General features: G+C 34.5%; 2 protein-coding genes across 2 annotated transcripts; one reads left to right on the top strand and one right to left on the bottom strand.

Moving 5' to 3' along the window:
* The first annotated feature begins 310 nt into the window (after positions 1 to 310).
* On the top strand, positions 311 to 6,468 carry LOC115953084 (dehydrogenase/reductase SDR family member on chromosome X). Its single transcript, XM_031070566.1, has 9 exons — positions 311 to 1,210; positions 1,316 to 1,382; positions 2,070 to 2,098; positions 2,178 to 2,386; positions 3,151 to 3,269; positions 4,183 to 4,278; positions 4,360 to 4,435; positions 4,824 to 4,977; positions 6,182 to 6,468. The coding sequence occupies exons 1-9, from the start codon at positions 1,010 to 1,012 to the stop codon at positions 6,344 to 6,346; spliced, it is 1,116 nt and encodes a 371-aa protein (XP_030926426.1). The 5' UTR covers positions 311 to 1,009; the 3' UTR covers positions 6,347 to 6,468.
* Positions 6,469 to 9,665: 3,197 nt separating this feature from the next.
* Positions 9,666 to 16,180, bottom strand: LOC115954249 (uracil phosphoribosyltransferase). Its single transcript, XM_031072162.1, has 12 exons — positions 15,770 to 16,180; positions 15,487 to 15,603; positions 15,116 to 15,194; positions 14,248 to 14,306; positions 13,466 to 13,543; positions 12,828 to 12,909; positions 12,515 to 12,563; positions 12,216 to 12,277; positions 10,856 to 10,923; positions 10,352 to 10,407; positions 10,219 to 10,266; positions 9,666 to 10,009 (listed from the first exon to the last, which is right to left on the bottom strand). The coding sequence occupies exons 1-12, from the start codon at positions 15,902 to 15,904 to the stop codon at positions 9,958 to 9,960; spliced, it is 885 nt and encodes a 294-aa protein (XP_030928022.1). The 5' UTR covers positions 15,905 to 16,180; the 3' UTR covers positions 9,666 to 9,957.
* Between the last annotated feature and the right edge of the window lie 447 nt (positions 16,181 to 16,627).

Genomic DNA, 16,627 nt, shown 5'->3' on the forward strand with positions numbered 1-16,627 from the left:
TAATTCTATTCTATTGATTTTAGGGTTTACTGATAACATTTTATATAGACACAATTGTTATTGATTTGTCATATTTATCCAAAAAATATGTATATATCTATTCTTAAAATCTAAAAATTTATTAAAATTTCTAGAATTTGGTGAAGTCACGTGGCGCAACAACGGTGTCTAAGCCCAACTTTTATTATATATAATATGATATATATATAAATTAACAAAGAAAAACAGATCATGAGGAGAAAAAGATAGGTCTTGAGGACACTTTTTTGCTCCACCATCAGCGTATCAAAATACTAATCTCAAAATATAGACCTAGCTCAAGAGGCCCGCTATAATTGTCTAAGCCCGTGGCCATGAGCTCGGCCCACACAAAAGCATCTAACGAACCACCGTTGTCCTCACCGCTACCAACCCTCGTCAGAGAGATTGAGATTACTCTGTCTATCCCTTTGGTAATTTGTACTTGAAACAACAACAATTTTATCGACAGAAGCATGATTTTGATTTTCAGATTTTACCAAAACGCTTAATTGTGATTTCAATACTGTGTTTTCAAAATTACAGCTAACCCAAATGGATACTTTGGTTGGTAACCCATTGCAACTCGCTCCGATCATATATTGATCGGTGGGAGTTCTCATCCATGTGGTTTTGTATACTGCTACTACACAGTGTTGGACTATCCAACAAACTCTTGAGTTTCACCCTGCAAGAGAGAAAGAGAGGAGGAGATATGGTGTCTTGGGCACAATAGCTGAGATGAAACCCGCAATCAATCTATATATATGAGTAATGAGTATAGTATGGCAGTGTAGAACATTTTACGTTTATTATTGTTGTTATTGAGTATTTGGTTTTTGGGGTTGTAGAAATTGTTGTATTGTGCCACTGCTGCATTGGCTGTGAATTGTGATTCGCGGCAGGGAGACTCCAAAGCTGGTCTATAAATGAGTAGTGCTGTGAAGTTTTGAGATTGATTTTTGGAGGATATTCGTATTTTATATATAGGATGGGAATGGTAGGGATGATGAAGGAATTGGGGAAGGCAATGCAGTTCATTTGCTCCCTTGAATTCTGGAGAATGGCGGTGTTTTGGACGCTATCTCTCCTCATCTCTCATTGGCACCTTTTGTTTGCTCCAAAATCCAAGTCCTTCCCACGTTGTGCTCCTGCAGCCGCTCTGATCAAGCCTGTTTGCATTATCACCGGCGTACGATTCTTTTGTCATCAATTTATTTATATATTTTTAATTGCTCCTTGCCAATCACAACTAGTTTGATTTCTTTTTATTTTTCTTTTTAATTAATTGATGCAGGCTACATCAGGGTTGGGTGCTGCCGCTGCTTATGCTCTTTCAAAGGAAGGCTTCTGTGTTGTTCTTGGTATTGCCATTCTGCCCTTCTCATCCATTCCCTTTATTTATTTTTGTTTAAAATTTTGAGCTGATTGAAGTAGCCTGGCAAAAATGTTGCTAAGCATGTTTCTTCTCAGAGAAAAGTATAATCTGATGATCTGTCCAACCACAATGACACCCACATAGGATAGACGCACACAAATCTTGTGTTCTGTTGTAGTCTTAAGGACTAGTTCAAAGAAAATACATTACTTAAATTGAATGAAAGAGTTAAAACTATTTTAATCTGCTTTCTTATCACAAACATCCCCTTTATGTGCAATCTTCCCTATCGAATTGTTAATAACTTTCTCTACAGCATAATTGGAAGCATTTAAGTTCTTCATATTTTAACCATTCAAGTATGCTTTGTCTTTGATTTACACCCGAAGTTTATTACAGAGCTTGCTGAATGAGTCAGTGCTGATTCTGACACATCAAGTATAGTGAAAAAACAAGTTATCAGGCATCACTTCTTTTATTTTTGATAGTTTGACACTATATAGGGATATACAAATAAATTTTATTTTGATATTTTGACTGTGCAAGTGGATATCCAAATTATAGGCTTTTCAAATTTTGCAAAAATAAATAAAAAATTGCTATACTTTAAAGCAAGGATATTTTTTTAATTATTTTTATTGGTGAATGGCTGAAATTCATTTTGTATATGCAGTTGGACGGTCCTCCCATTTGTTATCAAAGGTATAAATTTTGTGGAAGTTTGTTGTTAAACATACCTTCTTCAATTTACGATTTTTCTTATACTTTCTCTTATTGACAGACTGTGGGAGAGATAAAAAGTTTGAATAAGGATGCCCATCTCAAAGCTTTTCCGGTTGATATGTCATCCTTCCAGTCGATATTCAACTTTAAAGGCTCCCTTCAACAGTGGCTTTTAGATTCAAATATGCATCCTTCGGTCCAATTATTGATTAACAATGCTGGGATACTAGCTACATCATATAGACTCACAGCTGAAGGCTATGATCAGTAATCTTCTTTACATATTATTTATTTTTAAATGAAGTTGGCTTCTGTCCTGAAATAAGTTTACATGGTTTATGTTACACCTCTGCTAATTTCATCAGACATGCAGACCACCTGGCAACAAGTTGGATGAGTTTCAGCTTGCTTTTGATTTGTATAATTTGATATAACTAGCATAAGTTGCTGGTAACTGCTGCACTTTTAAATCCGATATTACCATGCTCAATTAGACTTGACCCTCATTAAATTGTATTTAAAAGATTGTGTAGTAAGTCCTTTGTTTTTTGTCTTTAATCTTCCATCTCATATCTTTCTATATTATGCCAAAAATTTGTTTTCTTGGTCCTACATTTTCAGCAGATTTTGGTTTTGTATTGCATTAGTTGATTTGTGTAATTTGATCTATCTAGCATAAGTTGTTGGTGACCTCTGAACTTTTAAAACCAATATTACCATGCTCAATTAGACTTGACCCTCATGTAATTGCAACTTACAACATTGCATAGAAGTCCTTTTTGTCTTTTGTTTTATTTCTTTAATCTTCCATCTCATATCTTTCTCTATTATGCAAAAATTGCTTTTTTCTTGGTGCGCCATTTTTCAGCAGATTTTGTTTTTGTATTGCATATTTGGAAAATACATTTTGATGTTATCACAAATAATTGAAGTAAATACCTTACTCATTTTAGTGCCTGTGATACATCCCTGTTTCCTACCCACATGAAGAATCATGGGTTGTTTTATGATAATTTTACACGTGTTTTCAGGATGATGGCTACAAATTACATCGGTGCATTCTGTTTGACCAAACTTTTACTACCACTTCTCAGTAATAGTCCTGTTCCTTCCCGGATTGTGAATGTTACATCCTTTACTCATCGAAATGGTAAAATTGGTTCCTATTTATGTCTGTGAAACAATTTTTTTCTATGAACAATTAGTGGGGATTTTAGTCTTCACCATAACTTTTTTTTTTATAGGACCATAACTTTCTTCATTAGGAAGAACTTGTACACTTGTAATTGCTGTCCGTGTACTGTTTGCTCAACCTCAATTCTATGCCAATGCCATAGCTTTGACATTAGCTCTGAAATTTCTATCCATGTCTGATACATTTTATCTGTCAACATGGTGGTGATAGTTAGAACAAAAAGAAGAATTAAAGAAAAAATAGAAAGGAGACTTGTAAAAGAATGTTAGCGCTGAAAATTTTTTCTGATAGGCATATTGATGTGTCAAAGAGGCCACCAAGCACTTAAGTGTAATGTTTCATTTATATGGTAAATGAATGTATGTGCTAACTCACTAACACCTGACTATTGCCTTACCTGAAAACGGAAAAAGAAAAGTGCATTTTGGCTGATCCATGAAGATAAGATATGCTATGATGCCTTTCTATTGAGCAAATAAAGGTAACCCGTCAGGGTGCAACCTAATGGTTGGAGGTTTGGGATGAGTTGTAGACCCAGACATCTTGGGTTCGATCCCCACTAGGAGCTCCCTTGGATTACTTGATACAAGGTTCTGGCAAGTGGGGTCATGTATCCATGGTTTACTCCCCAGGGGTGGGTCCAAAGTAGGGGCCTTGGTGAGGTTCCATGTCATTAAAAAAAGAGAAGGGAAATATATGCAATGATGAGAATTCTTGCACTATGACACTATCAAATTTTTCACATGGTGCTTGATGGTTAGTTGAATTGCTTTATTAACAGGATTTTATAGTTAGAAGCGTTGAAAGCCATAATTGCATCAGCTAACAGATTATATAATACGAAATTCATGACCTCCCTTTTCTTCAGTTTTTAATATGCAGGTTGACAAGGAAACTGTTTCAGGGAACCACTTCTCAAGAACCAAACCATATCCATGTGCTCGTATTTATGAGAATTCTAAATGTAAGATGTAAATGCCCCACCCGATATATCATATTACCTTTTATTTGAAAACTTACAAGCAGTACCCATTTTTTGCTGTAGTATGCCTACTGCTGTTCTCCTATGAACTTCACCGACAACTTAGCTCGATGGAAAAATCTCATCGGGTCTCTGTCATGTATGTGATTACAAACTTGATTCTACTTCTTCTTATGATTTTTCATTTCTTTTTGGGGCTTGACGTATTTTTGAACATATAAATTACCTAATGAATGTATAATTATCACCAAACTTGCTTGAGTGCAATTGTTTAAATACATCTTTGTCCTTTTCTGGGCTTCATGCATTAAAAACTAGGATTTTATCTCTACATTTGTCTTTTAATTCTTTGTAGACTAGACTTCTTGTCTTCCACTGTCATACCATGTACAACATTCTTGCTTTTTAAGAATATTTGAGAATTTTTAGGTTTACCTAAATGCTGTCATCCATTATGCATTAGCAAGATGTGCTTATTCATGTTAATTTCCACTTCATGTTTGTTTCTGTTTTGGTTTGATTTGAAGTGCTGTGGATCCTGGAGTAGTGGAAACCAAAATTATGCGAGAGGTTCCTTCCTGCCTTTCTTGTGTAGCATTTACAGTCTTGAAGCTTCTCAGCCTTTTGCAATCACCTGAAAAAGGGATAAGATCTGTTCTTGATGCAGCCCTTGCTCCACCAGTGAGTTTTACTCCTAATGATTTGTATTATCATTCTCCAACCGAAGTTGTTATGCAGGCACACCTTTTTTCATTATATATACATTTAAGCTGTTCTGCCTAAAATTTCATGTGTCAGTCCAACACCAGTATTTATATCAGCAATTTAATTGTGTACTGAAGCAATAACCATGCACAACATTTTGGCATGTTGGAGTGTAATTGTGTAATGCAACTAGGTCTTATCCTACACTTTGATATACATCTATAATTTCTGGAATATCTTAGATGCTCTTCCTATTTAGTAATATTAAGCAACTTATGCTGAAAGTGACATTCTTGGCTCAGGACATTTAGAACTACTTGATGTTTTAAACATATTATTAGTACTTTTTATATCTTCAATGTTACACCCCTTTGATAGGTACTGAGAAGTTCATTCTTTATTAAGGCTGTTCAAATGTGCCCATGTATTGTTTAGTGTGGTGTGGTGGTAGTACATCAATTGCTTGTGATGAGGTTTCGATTGTGTTCTATGGACAGATTGGATGGTAAGGGCCTCTGTCTTAGGTTCTTTGAAGTTGTATTAGTTAAGGTCCTTTATTGGACATGCCTTGCTTTAATAGGTGGGACACTCCAAGGCATCAAATATTCAGTGTTGACTGTTACTTGATACTGATGTCACATGGATTATATCAAGGATCAATTTTTCTGCTGATGTTAGTGCTTGCAAATGGGCCTGTTAAGCACAGACACTTCATTTAGAGTGTTGTATCCATGTCATACCTGTGTCATACTGGTGTTGTACTGGCTATTTCATGTTATAATTTTTCAGAAATTCCTCGTTTCATTGTGTTGTACTTGTACCCTTGTCTGTACTCGTACTTGTGTCTGTGCTTCCTTGCCATTTAGTCTATTGCTGTTTGTGTAAAAATCTATTAGATTGGCCAATGACAGGCTGTTCGGACCCTTATATTGAAGATTTCAATTACCCTTCATGTTTTCTTGAGTTAGTTTAGTCGATGGGTTACTAGAAAGCTTTCAATTGAGTGCTAAGTGCTAACATTACTAACCTCTTGCTGAGGTTGATCACTTTTTTTATTTGGGTATGATTCTCCTTGCATGTGTATTAGAAACATTTAGCTGAAACATATTTGAATTGGATTTTGGTGTAGTTTTGTTCTCTTTTTGAATTGGAATCCATGTCAATGTGTTGATTATTTCAGGACATATCTGGAGTATACCTTTTTGGTGGAAAGGGTAGAACCATTAACTCTTCAGCGCTTTCGCAAAACAGAAAACTTGCACAGGAACTTTGGACCACTTCATGTGATCTATTTTTGCAGTCACAGCTTGCTGTTAAGATTCAGGAAACTTCCACTTCCACATGAGTATTTGATTGTAATAGGGAGGAATTCTGTTCATCAACCAAAAGAAGAGAGATAATATGGATTTGAAATGGTGGCAGTTAGCTAAGCTTGCGGTTGCATCAAGTGGGTTGATGGCATGTTCCTTGAGAGTTGAGATATGTTCTCAGTTGGTCAATCTTTTTGCATCATGGATTTTGTGATAGATGCAAAGCTGTAATTGGAACAATGTTTACATTAGTTAATTCTTTGTGAAAGCTTCGAGGGCTTTTCAGAAATCATGGTTCTTTAAAAGCAGGATTAGAAAAGAAATGGTGGAAGGACACAGCAACAAAAGCCAAATGGAGACATCGTTGTTTGTGGGTAATAGTCGAGACACAAGTGGAACTGGCCAAGCCCATATTAACAAGATTTAGGACATGAGTTTTCACTAAGAAATCTGAAAAATGTAGATGTTACAGTCAGTTACATGTTCATTGTTTTTGTATCAAGACTGAGCAATAAGAGGGCAGCATGAAAGTGACTGCTGTGCTGTAGCAATATTTTATGTAAATGCCATCTCTTATGTGAATGCTTATTGTAGTAGTCTAAATAGAACGGAGAGCACATTCGCAAAAGAAGGAAAGGAGGGGGGGGGTGGTTGTGGGGTGTTTGGGGGGGGGGTGTTTGTTTGGGGGTGGGTGTGGGGGTGTTTGTGGGGTGGGGGACCGGGGGTTGGGTTAGACTATTAAGTTTTTTGACTGTGTAAGAATTACTACATTTTGTACTGTTGTTAAGGGGAATAATTTTCCAGCAGGTTAATAAAACAAAAGAAATTGATTCTGTATTGGTTTATGTCACCTCACCTAGGGATCGAACTAATTGAACGGAAATTGATGCATTGTAACGTAAACAAAATGTAACACAGGTTCATTATCGAGGCATAGTTCCAAAATTTTGGAGACAGCCATAGATCCTCAATAGAAGCGTCGGTTGAACCTATAGGCCATTTAGGCCACTGCCTAAGGCCCCTACTTGTAAGAGGGCCCCAAATAGTAATAATATATTACATGATGGCTAATCACACTCACCAAATCTTTAGCTTTCTTAGGAAAAAAAATCACAACATCTAAATATCTTTTAGAGCAAACCTTTGTATCACATTTCATTAAGAAAACTCATATTTATAACTTGAAATGTAGATAGGGAGAGAAAGAGAGACACTGATTTTCTTAATATACAAATAACAAAATGCAGAAGAAAAGATTACAAGAGGCAGAAAAAAGAAAGAAGAGACAAATAAGAAAAGGCTAAAAAAAAAAAAAAAAAAAAGACACTCACTCTCTCCATCTTGATTCTAAAAAAAAACTCTTTTTAGTTGGCTTACTCAACAATTGGTGTTGGCAATAGACTTGGTGTGTTCACAGATCTTCATTTCAAGTTCGTTTTTTGTTTTCTCTTCCTTTGCCTCTTTCGTCTTCTTCATGGTTTGCTGCTGGGTGCTTGGTGTTTTTTTTTTTTTTTTTTTTTAATATGAAGAGGAGTTCGTTACTGGGTTTTTATTCTTCTTTTTGGCTGAACTTTAGTTTAGTTGTACTCTTTACTTTTTTTTTCTTTTTTTTTTGTTTGTTCTCTTAAGTTTTGATTTCTTTAGATTTCTCTAGAAGGCTATGGAATGGTCCAAATGGGCCCACTTAAAAAGTTAAAGTATTGATTCTAGACTTCTAGTCTTACATGTTTTGGTTTTTTTTTTTTTTAGGAAATCAGATTTAGTGGTATGGAAGTTAGAGTATTGATCCAGTGATTCTAGTCTTACACGTTTTTTAAAGTATTAATCTAGTGATCCTAGTCCTACACTTTTTTTTTTAAGAAATCAAATTTAGTGGGATGGAGGTATGGAGGGATAGTGGACTGGTCTTAGTCTTAGTAGATCAAGTTGAGTCCTACACATTTTGCTAGTGGGCTGGTCTTAGTGGATCCAAATTCGTTGAGCCGGCCCTGAGATTAGCTATCATCTTAAAAGAATCCTCTGTGGTTCAAACCCCTCATCATCATTTTTTTGGAAACATGTTCCAAAAACAAACAAAAAGGATGCTAACTCTAAAAAAAATTCCGCCATTTAAACATGCTAAACGAGTGACACTTGCTCCTTATGAAGGGCTTTTAGTTAGTTATTCTTCTACTCTACCAAAATATCAAACCCCTAAAATCCTAAGATTGGGACTAACCTAGCTCCGAGTTTTAGGTCATCAGAGTGGAACGGAGTAGATGTGGTTTGGCGATTTGTTTAATAACTACTCCTAGTACTAATACTACTATTGGCACCATCTTCAGTACCTACTTTGGTGATGCATTTCTCGCAAAATGTGTTGAGAATACGAGGAAGATAAATCCCAAGGGTCACCATATAACATTGCTCAAGACCTCTACTGTCTCATCAACCAATGCAACCCTCTCAAGATCTCTAATGCTTGGATTCAAGCCTAGGTCCTCTCCTCTTTTACCCCAACGAAGTTACAACAGAACCAAAGTTGTTTATTTTCATTGTTTGTTCTAAGAATACAAATCATCTATACCACTTTTTGTGTTACACTTTATGTTCCATTAATCACAACTTCTCATGTATTTGTTTAATTTTCCTTATAAAATAGTCAAAGTTTAAAATAGAAAAAAAGATAAATAAACATATGACAAATAGTAATTGGTGGAATATAATGTGATACAAATGATTTGTATTCTGGTTTCTAATGGGTTTTATTATTGGAGTGTGGGGTGTTTATTTTTGTTGGGTTTGATAGAGGGTTTCATCTTCTTTTTCTCCTCAAAATAACCGTATTATTACTTCTCATCTATTTGAATGATTCATACGGTGGTGTTGTGGGGATTTTCAGATTTCCATGTTTATTTGGTATTTTGATGCCAAGAAAGTGCAAGAAAAGAAAGGTTACGGTTTTTTTTTTTTTTTTTTTTGAGAAAGAGGGGTTGTTCTTTTTTATATCCTTAAATTCATCTTTTCCTTTACTCTTTTTTGGACATGGTTTTTTTTTTTTTTTTTAATTTATTCAAATGCTGATGTTGTTAATTTGTTATTTTAATGCCATCATTTTTATTATTTATTAGCCACATCATCTTTGAATTTGCCAAGTGAGCGTTCAATTAGCCATGTAAACCTCCTATAAATAAATAAATAATAATAATAATAATAATAATAATAAAATAAGTTACGTAACCTAGTTCAGTCAATGAGATGATGACAATGACCAAAATAAAACATTATTAATAAACTCAATATCAAAAATGAGACATTAAAAAAACAAGTTCATCTCCTCCTCCCCTGTTGTAACAGTTGAATTATAAGAAAAACTAAAATAAAAAGAAGGTTTTTTTCTTTTTTCAAATGAAAGTTGTAGTAACAAATTTGGGTGTGAATAGGAATAGTTACAAGTGGATTTGAATTCTCTAATACTCTGAACAATACAAACTTCTTATACAAAATCCAGTGAATCTAGCTAAAACTCACGATGATTGATATTTCAATGTCTTTTAATTTTTCTTTTTCTTAAAAAAGAAAAAATTCGGCTCAGGAGATAGTTCAATATATCAAAATTGCATGAGGTGACAATTAAGAATCGGCTCGGTCAGCACATTGGGTGACTTCATGTACCAAAGATACGGTCTCCAGCATCTCCCAGCCCAGGAATTATGAACCTGGAAAACCCGATCAAATACAATAGTAAAAACCATGACTTTTTGAGTTAAGTTTGTGATGTGCCTGTGCTAAAACCCCATTCCCTCTGCCCCTCGTATGTGTTTGTTTCTCAAAAAAAAAAATATATATATATATATATATATATATATATTGCTCATACTTGCAATATCCATGTACCTAAACTAACTACCTTAAAGCAGGTACTTACCCTTTGTCATTGACAGTGGGATCTATTATTCCGGTGTATACATGTAGCCTGGAAAATGACAGAGTAAAAAAACTTAAGGAATGCTAACTGATTTCATTTGCAGTTATGAAATCTGACTTGATAATATTATTACCCAGGGAAATTCTCACTGAGCTTTTGAAGAGCTGGAGGGGCTGCCACAGCAGATATCTGCAGCAAAGAAGTTTCTTTAGTAGTGTACTAACAATGAATGTAACAAATAGAGCAAGTATGTAACAATGAATGCAATATAATAACTTTCAAGTCCATACCAACGTAGGCAAGACAATACCAGCTCTGTCTACAAGATTCTTTCTTTTTAAAAAATTATGATAAAACTACTGCTTCTACAACAAAATTGCTGATAGGCCTTCTACTACAAAATTATATCATGACATTAATCCAACCCATTTAGGATCTCAGTTTGATAATTAGCCACATATAAACTTCAACACAAACACAGTGGATACTCAATACAGAGGATTACTCCCAAAAAAAAACACACACACACACGCACACCAAGGAGGATACTCAACTAAGCCTTAATCCCAATTAAATTCAGGTTGCTGTTATGGAAACAGAATCAGAAACACTGAGGATATCTAATTAAATTATTTACCACTTTAATTTGGTTGTTATCAATCCCACGTTCCTTTAAGAGATTGAGAGCTGCCACTATTGTGCCACCTGATATTGATTATCAAGAATGCAATGAAAAGAATATCAATCTCACTTTCTGCTCAAATAGAATTTTAATCATATAAAGAACAAAATGCAGCACAGATGTAACAATTTTAGCTGGTGATGCTATAAACGTGAGAGCATAAGTCAGTAGCAAAGAACACCAGCATGGATAATTCAAAAGGTCGATCAACAAAGTTTGACCATAAACAAAAAACAAATCAGGACCTTAGGTTAAGCCTCCAACCAAATGCAAGAATAATGGAAGAACTAGAGATTACATTTGATCAAACCACTTCATGAGATGATGGAGAAAGAAACTCTATAATGCTTGATAATAAAATATGTTGAATAGTGAACATAATCAGGGACGGAGCCAGGAGTTTACCTTATGGGGGGGCCAAGGTATAACTGATTTTTTATTTTTAAATGCAAACTAATATTTATTTAGTATTAATAAAATATTGACAAGAAAAATGCTAAAGCCGCTACTAATGATATTAAAAGCTTACAAACTAACATGACATTATACTACTACCAATGTTACAACAAAATATTTACAAATTGATATGGCAATGAATATGTTTAGTATCACATCAACAATATAATAAATAAACTAATTAATTACTTATTTGTTGTGTCTTAACAATTGATACATCAATTTGTAAGGTTTATCTAGTAAAATTTATGATAGTTGTGTCATCATTATAAATAAATTCATTTGACCAATCAATAAAAGAAAAGACACATAACATTTGTTTTTAAATTATTTTCATTTTTTACTTATCAAAAAAAAAAAAAAACCATTTTTCTTTTTAAATAAATCTAATATTGTAGCTAGGTTTCCCATGATTTACCAATCAAATATAAGTCATACTTATCATCTAATTATATGTCAAATATTATTGAACTAAAAAACTAATTAGCATTGCCAAGGAAATAAAAAGAACCAAACTTCTAACTTTAAGTCCCAAACAACAAATAACTAAAGTCAAACAACTTAACAACTCAAGTCATTTGCATAAAAAAATGCTAAATAATCAATAAAAGTTTACAAAAATTAAAAAAACAATACACATTAGTACACACACCACATGTATACACATGATCACATAGTGCAGAGTCACAAGGAATGAGATGCCTATTGTGTATTGGCTTTGGTGACAAATTTTATTTTTTAGTTTTCATTTATATATAAAAAATTCAGGGGGGCCATTGCCCAACCCCCCCCCCCCCAAGTCAAAGAATAATTCCATCACTGAACATAATAGTAGGAGCTCCAGCCATTAGAATTGTACCTGTTGCCAGCATGGGATCAACAACAAGTACTCGAGACTCTTCAGGAAATTTGTCGGGTAACCTAAAAAAGAATAGACCTCAAAAAGAGTATACGAAGGTGGAAATGACTAAGAGAGAAGCAAAGGGGGAAAATGGAACAAAATCAAAAGAATAAACAAGAATGGGAATTAAACAGTGTCTTATGCCACTCAAGTATAACTTGAAAAAGAAGCCATGTGAAAATTCAAGTTGACCTTTGTTTAAGCATTCAGGTGTGAAAGAAAACCATATTTTCATTTTCATGGCAGGGATTTCTTACTTGTTCAAATATAATGTTGGCTGAAGTATCTCCTCGTCTCTGCTGAATCCTTTATTTGCAAAACAGAAAGAAAACCACCAAAGTAGTCAATCACATTGAAATCCTGAAGAGACATGAAATCCAGTCTTATAGGGCAGATTTTAAATAAAAGTCAACATCACATCTGGTTGAATTAAGTCAGTTAACGAATAACAAGCCAGTTATCATGCTTATTAGCAGACTACTTGGAAAGCCGTAAGCTTAACAAAAAATTCTAAACACCATGACCCCAACTTCCCACTGCTACTTTGACATCATGTATGGCTTTCCCTACCCAGATGATAAGTTTTTGTAGCTGGCAAGATTGAAGATGCGTGTTCTGCCAGAGCTAGACCAGCTCTTAGGATTGGAACTACCTGCAAAGGGAGGAGAATAATGTATAAGTTGATGGCCCAGCATAAAATCTCAGCTCAGTCAGACATCATTTGACCATAAAAAGACCTTGAAGATTGTATCACAGCCAGGGCAGATGTAACTACTAGCAACTATGTTATGGAAAACTGTGAGCAAAGATATAATAACCAAACTAAATTACACTTTTGAACCCACCCCCCCCCCCCCCCCCAACCCAAAATTTCGGGCTTGTTTCCATTTTGGACGTTTAAATCTGAGATTTTTATTTTGGTCCACCAAGTCTGATTCCGTTTTCAAAATTGTCCTTCCATTTATCTCCATGATGGATCTGGCCGTTAAGTTCCAACAAAAAGATGACTTCTCTCTCTCTCTTAGCTGCCAGATTAGTCACAGATATGGACGGAATGGCCATTTTGAAAATAGAATCAAACTTTGTGAACCAAAATGAAAAATAATAACCATCAGATATCTAACCAATTCCAGCTATACAACCTACAATAACCCCAAGAGAGTAACAAAAGTAAAGAAACACAAGCAAAACGGCTACCATAAACTCACCATCACAGGCTCCCTTGGATCTATGAACTCAACTGAGGCAACTCCCATTGGTGATTGAATCTCCCCCATGATGGTAGGCTGATATCAGTGGAAAACACAGAAAGGAAAAAAAAAATTACAAACATAAAGAAGGTTCTGCTGAGCAAATAAAAATTGCTAGATTTTCCACAATCAAACCTTAAAAGCAAATAAGAAAAGCTCAAACAAACAATGGATTTGGCTGAAAACAAACAAATAATCCAACACATCTAACAAAAATCTAGCTGCAAAAGCATAAGTGTAGGAGTTTTGTGTATAGGTTAATATTAGAAAACATCATATTTTTTATCCAAAAAAAAAAAAGGAAAGATTAAATTTCAAGTTATTTCTGTATAATAGAAAACATTGTCTAATTTAATACCTAGTGATGAATTCCAATATTTTCTAATTCTTATAAATTTCTCTATGGGAGGGAGGAAAAGAAAGACGACAAGATAACAAGAATAGTGAAATGTAATTCAAAGAAACATATATCTTAATCACACTAGAAAATGAAAGAGCATCTTGGACAACCCTGTTAGCAGGGATAGCACTATGTATCACGTTTGCTTGGAATTTCATCATTCACAAATAAATGCCATTACGTAGATTTGCATGCACTATAAACAGAAACCACAAATAAAATGCACGCATTTCAAAAGTAAATTTGAAACACAAACATATAGAAAGGAAAAAGAAAAAGATGAAACACTAGGATTATCAAAATTGACAATTTTCATGCACAATGCATCTACTCTACTAACCAACCAATCCCTCGAAGCTTCATACATAAGTAGTCTCCCCAACTCAGCCATTGCATTCCCTACAATATTTTAAGTTTAAAAATGTTAAACCCAAGTCAGAAGCAAGAGAAGAAAAAAGGACCAAAAGCCCATGAAAATAAATAATTTTAGAAAATTGAAAATAGATTGATGTTACAATATGTTCTGTTCAGCGTGAAGCTAACATTTTTTTATCCTATATGGGTTGGGTTCAAGTTACACCTAGTGTAACTCTAAACTATATTACACTCCACTTAATATTTTTTTTTATTAGATTGATATTTCAAAAATCCCACAATTGAATTACATGTTAAATATGTTCTTAACATGCATACCAAATTTTGTGCCAATCATATGCAATTTACTATTCAATCTAAAAACCCATCTTTTATGCACAATTTTAAACATCAAAACTTGAAATTTAAACATTTGATCGAGGACATAATTATTAATCTCAGATTATCTTGAAATTTTGCAAGCATGTAGAGTATGAGAAGAAAATCTAATCCAAGGGTAGATTTGTTAAAATTCGCATATAATAAAAACAAAAATAGAGTGGTGTAACATAACTTAAAGTTACACTAGATGTAAATTGAACCCAACCCTATATCTATATCTATATCTATATCTATATCTATATATATATATATATATATATATATATATATAATTCCTTTACAGCATTCTACTGGGATCGACACATCAAGAAAATTTAAATGCATAAAGGTCTATCCTATAGAATAGGCATGATTACAACAAATCTCAAACATGATTGCAACACATAATAGAATTTACCATTACAAGAACCCAAATTGAAAATTTGAAAATTCAGCATAATTCTGTTGCTTACTAAATATGGGACAAGGAGTTTGCTCATTCCTTAGAACTGAAACCCAATGCTTGATCAATGGATGTGGAGGCACAAATACCTGAAATCCATTCCATTCAACTAATTTAACTTGTTAGCTTATTATACACCAAACCAACCCAACAATTGATTGGTCTGCCCAGAAATCCAATGAACCCAAAAATCCCAATAACTTAAATAAACAACAACCCAATTTGTAATAGCCTAGTTTGGAAGCTAGCACATTGTTCGGCAACATTTTTCCTTCCAAAAATGAATACTTCCAAAATTGCTAATAAAATAAATAAGACATAGATTTTCTTAATCTGAAATTTGAAAACAACAACAACAACAACAAAAAGTGAGTGACTGACCAGCATTCTATCTTGTGAGATGGGTTTCTCCTCGGTGGCGGCCATTTGAGTCCTCGTGGAAGTCGAGGTAACAAAGCTACGGCGCCGAGGAGGTTTGGAAGACAAGATCTGGGGGTGCTATAATAAAAACAAGAGGAAATGTTTGAGTCTATGAGACACAACAAGTATATTAGGTATAGTTGTTAGCATTTATATATATATAAGAGGTAAGAAGTGAGAGTATTAATTATATAAGTATAAAGTAGTGTGTGTGTGTGTGTGTGTGTATTAGGAAAGGTGATACCTTTTTAAGGTAAGGGCCGGGAATGGTGGAGTTAAAAAATCTAAGGAAAGGAGAAGCGGAGGAAATGCAGGGGGAACCGGAGGGGCACCGGAGGCATGTCAAATGAATGCTGCTGCTTGGATATGAAGCCATCATTTTGATTCGATCATTTCATTTCCAGCTTAGCAAACAAGATGTACTTCTTCACACTTCGGATTGGATTGGATTGGATTTGATTTCTGGTTTTGGGGGAAAATCTGCTCCGAATTTGGTAGATGGTTGATGATTGGGTTTGAGTTCAGAGTTTCTGACCCATTTCTTTGTTGGGGATACCGAGACTGACTTTCTCTCAATTGGGCCATCTGTATATATACCCATTCATGGGCTCCGAATTTAGCTGGTAAATTTTGGTTCAGTTTTTAGATGATTTTTATAATTAACAACCGTTTTTTATTTTTTTACTTTTATTTTTTTTTGGAGAAGAATGTTGATTTTTTTATAGGAGTGTTGATTGTTGTGGGGGGCCTTTTTAGTTGATGGGCTGAACCCGTCTGCTACACCAAGGTGTGAGTTAGTGGGTAAGGGAGTTAAGGGCTGGTCTCGTTGGAATTATACCGCAGGCCAGTTTGTGTGCAAGCTAGGCATGCCTAATGTTGAGACAACTCGGAAATTGTATAACAGGCTGGGCACAGCGGTATAGTCATAGCAGAATAACTGTCATAGCTAGCATAGCAAAAGATACTACAACAAAATGACTTCTATGATAAAGTATACAAAGTGAAACTACAGCAAAACAACTAATACCGCAAATAACATAAACAATGTTACCGCAGAACAATCGATACAGCAATTAAAAATAAGGAAATCACAGCAGAATAG

This window comes from Quercus lobata, chromosome 7, assembly GCF_001633185.2.
Source record: "Quercus lobata isolate SW786 chromosome 7, ValleyOak3.0 Primary Assembly, whole genome shotgun sequence".
NCBI lineage: Eukaryota > Viridiplantae > Streptophyta > Magnoliopsida > Fagales > Fagaceae > Quercus > Quercus lobata.

Coding starts and splice junctions, on each gene's coding strand:
- LOC115954249 (XM_031072162.1), bottom strand. CDS start 15,904: ATGATGGCTTCATATCCAAGCAGCAGCATTCATTTGACATGCCTCCGG. Junction 10,408..10,855: donor ATAACAACCAAATTAAAGTG/GTAAATAATTTA, acceptor TCTTTGCTGCAG/ATATCTGCTGTGGCAGCCCC. Junction 10,267..10,351: donor CTCAGTGAGAATTTCCCTGG/GTAATAATATTA, acceptor GTCATTTTCCAG/GCTACATGTATACACCGGAA.
- LOC115953084 (XM_031070566.1), top strand. CDS start 1,010: ATGGGAATGGTAGGGATGATGAAGGAATTGGGGAAGGCAATGCAGTTC. Junction 1,211..1,315: donor CTGTTTGCATTATCACCGGC/GTACGATTCTTT, acceptor TAATTGATGCAG/GCTACATCAGGGTTGGGTGC. Junction 4,279..4,359: donor TATTTATGAGAATTCTAAAT/GTAAGATGTAAA, acceptor TTTTTGCTGTAG/TATGCCTACTGCTGTTCTCC.